Source organism: Poecilia reticulata, chromosome 6 (assembly GCF_904066995.2).
Source record: "Poecilia reticulata chromosome 6, P_reticulata-male-v2, whole genome shotgun sequence".
Taxonomy (NCBI): domain Eukaryota; kingdom Metazoa; phylum Chordata; class Actinopteri; order Cyprinodontiformes; family Poeciliidae; genus Poecilia; species Poecilia reticulata.
In genome coordinates this window covers 13962246-13969130 of record NC_088835.1, presented here as the reverse complement: position 1 = coordinate 13969130, position 6885 = coordinate 13962246, and the positions used below count along the sequence as shown (strand labels likewise).

Below are 6885 nucleotides of genomic sequence, written 5' to 3'. Positions count from 1 at the left end.
ATGTGCAGAAAAATAGATGGGAAGTGAAATAAAATTCATGTTGGCATGTTTTAACATCAATAGGAGAAAAAAAAGTCTACACATATTGGCATATCTATTTTTTATTGTTTACATATGCAAATGTAAAGCTAGGCAGCAATTTACTGCGTAGCTGACACCTTTTGTATTTCCACATCTGCGTGGAACTGAGGATGTGTCCATAAGCCAACCGGGGAGTATTCCAGCTCCAAAAAACTCTAAATGGATCCAAAGGTTTTGCTTATTTCTAGCTCACTCTCTGTCTTTCCCCCCTCCTCTACTGGCATCCTCTTTCATACCACAAATGTACAAAATCCGGAGAGGAGGAGAATGAAAGAGAGGCATGCAGAAAGACTGGGAGAGTGGGAGATTGGGAGGGACTGTGGGCAAAGAAAAGTTTGATCCAGCAACTGAGCACAGGCAGAAAGTTCATGAGCTGAAAGACTGACAGCAGCAAGAAGAAAGGAAAAGCAGTCAAGCAAGGAATCAAGAACTGCTCTTAGTACAGGAGGAATGTTATAAAGTGTGCCTGAAGCTGCCTTTCTTTTAGGATTTTTCCAGCACATTCTTGTTGGAGCCTGATAGAAGTTTAAGGGAGGATTTTGTTGTTATTACAGGTCATTTCAGGGCAAAACCACTGAAGACGTCACAGCAGTTTCAGGTTTTTTCAGGGACGTTTTGGGAATCGAGACACGGGGAAATGGCATCAACGAGGATGGTTCTGCTGTTGCTTTTATCTCTGTGCCTGACTTTGGGATCCGTCCAGAGCCAGGGTTCCTCCCAAGATGCCTTCATAATCCAGTATCTAGAGAGAAGGCTTGTTCAGATGGAGGTGAGTTCATTTCTGCATTACTTTTCCTCAATAACTTGCCACCTTTAATACTTATTCCACACCGGACATTTTTCTTCTTTATCACCTTGTTTTCAAAGAGTTTGTGTTTTCTTTGGATTTTGCGCCTGCCAGATCATCTGGCTGCAATGTTTTGGCACGCTTTCAGCTATCTGACTGTTTTTTATTAGGAACTCCTGGTATAGGAATCTGGATGAGCCAACACAGAATAACTATTTGCTTTTAATGCATGGAAAAGCCCAATATTCCTCACTAGATGGGCTAAAATGCATGCTCAGTCCTCTTGCTTCTTAAATGAAATTTCTTTTCTGTTTTTGAGAGAATGGACTTAAAGTGGAGTCTAATACTAAACACACCGGGGAGGTCACAATATAACACCATAAAAGTATCAAAAGTTTAGCTATGGATACTTATTAAAATGTAAATCAAGGTGGAGTACCAAAATGTCAATAAATGTTAATATTCTTCATCTAATACAGAATAAAATAGTGTGACAATAAAATAAAGCTAAGAAGTGATTCTAAAACTATGTTCAGTTTTTTTCTGGTTGTTTGGATCAGCAAGGTTAAATAATTAAACGACTAAAGTATTTCTTAGTGAGTAAAATTTGTTCTCTATTCTAACTAAAGATACTGTATTTTATGTAATTATCTCTTATGTTCATTTAAAATGTTGCTATGTACATAAAATAACAACTTTATTTGTATTCATTCTATTCCTTCCCGCTATGAATAAAACCAGGAGCGTCTCAGTCTATGTGAGCAAAACACAGTGAGTGCCACCCAGAAAACCTATGACCTCTCCTCTGAAGTCAGAGGATATCTGTCCACTCTGAGCAGCTTGAGGTAATCCTCCCTGAATTATCTGAGAACAAGACATGATTCAAATGACAAAATTGATTCTTCTGACTCATACATATATGTTTTTTCCTTCTTAGATCAGAAGTAAAGAGCCAGGTGGACAGTGTTTCTGTGCGTGTTGACCGGGTGGAGAGGGAGCTGGAATATTTGGAGAACAAAATTCCCACTCAGTCTAACATTGAGATGGAGGAAGCACTGCTAGAGCAGCAGGTAAAAGCAGTAGAACTGGAGCAGCTGAAGAAGAAGGCCAAGATAAATGTCGAGAATGGTAGGTAGCATTTGCATAGAGGAATGCTGGAAAATAATGCAAGAGGAAAAGAGATTAATAAAAGTTTTCAGTGATTTTGTTTTGTAAGACTATTTTTTTCTTGGTCTTATGCAATATATCTAGACTGCAGCACGGCTCTGAGTCAAATCAAGTCTCTTAAGATTGTGAAGAAATCTGGAGATCCAAATGGATGCTGGTTCAAGGACCCTTCTGAAGGATCAAATAAGGTATTTAATATCTGAAAAATACAGTGACTGTCACTGTGTTATTATGGGGCTGCATCAGTTTTCTTATCCAGTTACAATCAAAATATGCTGTCCTTAGTAGTGTTATTATCCCTACTCAGCTAAGTTTTCAGTGACTTCTTTGTTGATATTAATATCACAAAACATTATATTTTCCTGATATAATGACATCAAATTTTCACATAATCACATCAGAGACAAATAAAATTCCAAAATATTACAAGTTTTGATCAAGGGTTTCTATGCAAGAATTGAATTAAGCTACTTCAACATCAAGGTGAGCATAAAAACGGAATGAAAATTATTATTTTCTTTTGTTATTATTATAACCACATTTTGTTGAATGTTGTATCTATGTCTATCCATTCATTGGTACATCAATCTATCAGTATGTCCATGCACCTTTCCTTCCTTCCATCCATCCATCCATCCATCCATCCATCCATCCATCCATCCATCCATCCATCCATCCATCCATCCATCCATCCATCCATCCATCCATGCTTCCATATGGATGGAAGCGTATCCATATGGATGTGCATCTCCATCCATATGGAGATGCATATCCATCCAAGCTTATGGATGGATATGCATCCATATGGATGCATATCCATACTCTAGACTAGAAAGTTGTGGAAATGTGTAGTTACCCTGCTAATCTGTATATTTTTAAATGCGCTCTATATATTCTATGTGTATGTTAAAAGTTAGTCTTTTCAGATTCTCTGTTTATGACTCATATTAAGGACCATGTGGGGAATCTTTGGGGATGTGGCTGCCTTTAAAGTCAAAATTATCTAAAAATATCCCCAAGTAATTAGGTATGAAGTAGTATTGTCTTTATTCACCAATTAGCAGGCTGGGTTTTGCGTCAATGAAAAAAATAATATCTGTTTCCTTACATGTTCTTTTTTTTTGCCTTTTCTCTTCCAGGTGTATTTATTCAGTGGATTTCGTAACAACACCATTCTGGAGTACAAATCTCTGAAGAGTTTCACAAAGACTTCCACACCTCCAGCAAAAGAGGTGCAGCTGCCTTTTTACTGGCAGGGCACGGGTCACGTGATCTACAATGGATTTCTGTATTGCCACAAGGCAGATACACCCAATGAAATACTGAAGGTTTGTCACTGAAAATTTTTGTCAAAGTGCTTTTCTCTATTGAGCTACATCAAGCAAAGAAAGAAAAAAACAAACAGCATAGAGAGGAACTGCAAGTTCATGTTCTGTTATTGGTGTTATAAAGAACAGTCTCTGACTGCATAGTTTATCACCCTGAACATGATTTCACACAGATAATCTGTTAAACTCATGGCAGCTGTTGGCCTTCAGTCTGGTCATTTTAAGGAATCGTTGACAACAGGAACATAGTTCTGTGCTCTTTTCTTTGTCCCACTGTGTTAACTGAGGACACAGAGAACACTGTGCCAAAAGAAACAAGTTTGTTCCAATGAAGCTAATTTTCCTAGGAAACTCTGAGTGTTTATGGGGAAATTGCATTTTTACAACCAGTTCACACCAAAAAGTGCATGAACACCATTTTTTTTCAGATTTGGGGTTCAATTGTCTTTGTTTCTTTCTCAAACATGAGATTATTGTGCATGGAACATGCAATGAATAGATGGATTGAGCCTTTCTCTGTACAAATGTGTTCTATAATAAAGAAACCAGGTAAGCTTGAAAAAATAGCTTCCAACTTATATTTACATTCCAATTCTCATCTGTAATTAAGAAATCTGGATCATGACTAAGAATCACATTCCAGAGAGAAGCAGCTAAAAGATTTTCCTTTGTAGGGTTTCTAGAATTTGCTGTCGGCAATAACAACTGTACCTTTAATTAAGCTGAATTTCGATCGACTTCATTTTGAGGTTTTCATGACATGTTCCACTAGGACGAGGGCAAAGGGTACCAGATGAACTATACATTCCTTTTGGCTTGGGAACACCAAATGATCCTTATGCTGAAAAGCATAATAGGAACGTTTGGATTCTACTTTCGGACCTGTTACCTCTGTGACCTTGCATAAGACAGTGAATGGATAGATGATCTGTTCCGAACAAGAAAAACTCAGGCTCCATTTTCTTTGTTGATGAGCACAGTTTGTATTCTTTAAATTATTTCTCATCACATTTAAAGGTGGATCTTCTGAATGGCACTGTGGTGGATAGCACCCTTCTTCCCGGAGCAGGACGTCTTCCCGTCTACAGCCTCAATCCCAACACTTACCTGGACATGGCTGTAGACGAGCTTGGCCTCTGGGTTATTCATGCGGATCTTGAGTACGGAGGAAACCTGGTCATCACCAAGCTAGACAAAGGTGTGACGACCTTCTACTGTAGAATTATTTTTTTTTTTACTTAATTCATTAATGATAGGGCTGTGTTGCACTCAAATAAAAACTACCAACATTTCTCAAATAACTTCAGTTAATCTTTAAACAAACTATAATAAAACCTGTTATCAGTACACCTCTAAATTTTAATTAATATTCAATTTATTATATTCGATTGACAAGAAAACCTCATCTAACAAGACAATAAGGTTGAGTTCATATTCAGTAAGCTAAAGCGTGGATAAAAACAATATGTCAATGAATGGCTCTGTCCAGAAAAAAGTATACCAGGACCATTTACCATTGGAGACAATGCGAAAGAGTAGTTAATTAGGAAGAAACAGGGTTATGTTTTCCACCATTAAACATTCTCCATTATTATTATTGATTATAGGAAGAAACGTAAAATGACCACCACTCACAATCAGTCTGTTGCTACTATCAAGGCTTGGCTCATGCTGAGAGAATAATCATGACAAAGTTGAGGGACAGTCCACAGCTACATGTGGAGAGATTGTTAATAATGGATTAAAATCTTGCATTCAAAAGATTTAAGAGAGCTTCAATTTTCTTAACATCAGCCCTAAGGATTAAGAGTCTCTTCTTAATTAATAAATAATTATATTCCCCACAATTTCTTTTGGTGTATACAATATTTGTACAAAATCTTTGTTTCAGTTGTACCCTGAACAAGTTTGCTATTGCTTTTATACATTTACTTTCTGCTAACAAAAATAGGAAGGCTATAGCTTGCATGCTTTGTGCAGGACCACCTAGTAATCTGTTCCAACCATTTAACAAATGTAATTGTTGGGGGGTGGAGAAAGCCCGGGTTTGTCCAGGTTGACATTCAGGCAAGAACTGCCAATAACCGGTGGATACCATTTTAACAAATGTTGTTTTCACCAGTAAATTTAGCAGTGGAGTACACCTGGGACACACAGTGCAGAAGCAGTGACGCTGAGGGGGCTTTCCTGATATGTGGGACGCTTTACGTGGTCTACAACACACGCTATGGAGGTCGCTCCACCATCCAGTGTCTGTATGACATCCATGACACCATTCACAGGTTAGTGTACAACGCAGTCTGAGTGTGCAGCCATAAAGGTCAGGCTTACCAACGACGCACACTAAAATCATAAACTGCAGTTTGACACATTTTAAATGGATGTGCTTAAATATTTTATGTTTTCTATGTTGTGTCCATGCAGCAATGAGAGTCCAGTGATGTTCTTCCCAAAGCGCTACACCAGCCACAGCAGCATCCATTATCACCCAGGAGATAAACAGCTGTATGCCTGGGATGATGGCTACCAGACAATATACAAAGTGGAAACTCGCAGCAATGCCCAAGTTACAACCCAGTGAAACATGTTTTCTTTTTACTCTTTACTCAGCGTCAAAACCTGCATTAACATCTATAACATGTCAGATAGACCTATCCTCCACCCCCTAAAAAATTACAATTAAAGCATCAAGGAATTTGATGGATCTCATCAAATGTTACTTCATTCATCCTTTGCTGGCAATGGATGTGTTCTTTAGTAGTCATGGTTATCATTGTTTCATACAAAGCTTAGTGTTTGTGTCAGAGCAATAAAGATAACATAAGTTGTGTGCATTTTGGCTGGGTGAACATAATTTTAGATGACTTTGGAATGATAATGTTTAATTCATGTTAGATATGATACTATCTATCTATCTATCTATCTATCTATCTATCTATCTATCTATCTATCTATCTATCTATCTATCTATCTATCTATCTATCTATCTATCTATCAAAGCTCTACATGTATTAAAAATGAAAGTGGGCATCCATCTTCTAAAGAGAGGGAGTGGGTGGGTAGGGAATCAGTCCAGCTGAATGTGGTCTGCTTTGGTTTGTGATATCTATACATAAAAGCTTCTTTCTGAAAATTAATACTATTTCATTCATTCGCATTTCCAGATATCGACGCAAATAAATATTAAAGTACACCGTGGCTTCCCCCCCCCCCCTTTTAATTAAAAATTTCGACTTTTAAAAAATCTTTAATTTGGCTTTCCTCGACCTCATTAAGAATAAACAACAATACTGCATAAGTAATTTATCATAAAGTTCGCCAATGACAGGTCACCTTTTTGGCATCTTGTGACTTGGTCCGGGTCCGCATCATTTTCCAACCGGCTTGGATAGCGGCGGAGAAAGGGACTCGTATTACCGTCTGCCATTGCTCGTACAGCGCGTTTTATTAAACTATCGACGTGCTTTGACTGTATTTTTTATGCTCAAGATAGCAACTCTTCCCTCGCTTCTTGTCGTCACT

General features: G+C 37.9%; 1 protein-coding gene across 1 annotated transcript; it reads left to right on the top strand.

Moving 5' to 3' along the window:
- The first annotated feature begins 388 nt into the window (after positions 1–388).
- olfml1 (olfactomedin-like 1) lies at positions 389–6197 on the top strand. Its single transcript, XM_081608000.1, has 9 exons — positions 389–541; positions 636–850; positions 1610–1713; positions 1806–1996; positions 2120–2223; positions 3175–3363; positions 4381–4561; positions 5486–5645; positions 5788–6197. Exons 2-9 carry the CDS (start codon positions 719–721, stop codon positions 5942–5944), a joined length of 1218 nt encoding a protein of 405 aa, XP_081464126.1. The 5' UTR covers positions 389–541; positions 636–718; the 3' UTR covers positions 5945–6197.
- Positions 6198–6885: the final 688 nt, after the last annotated feature.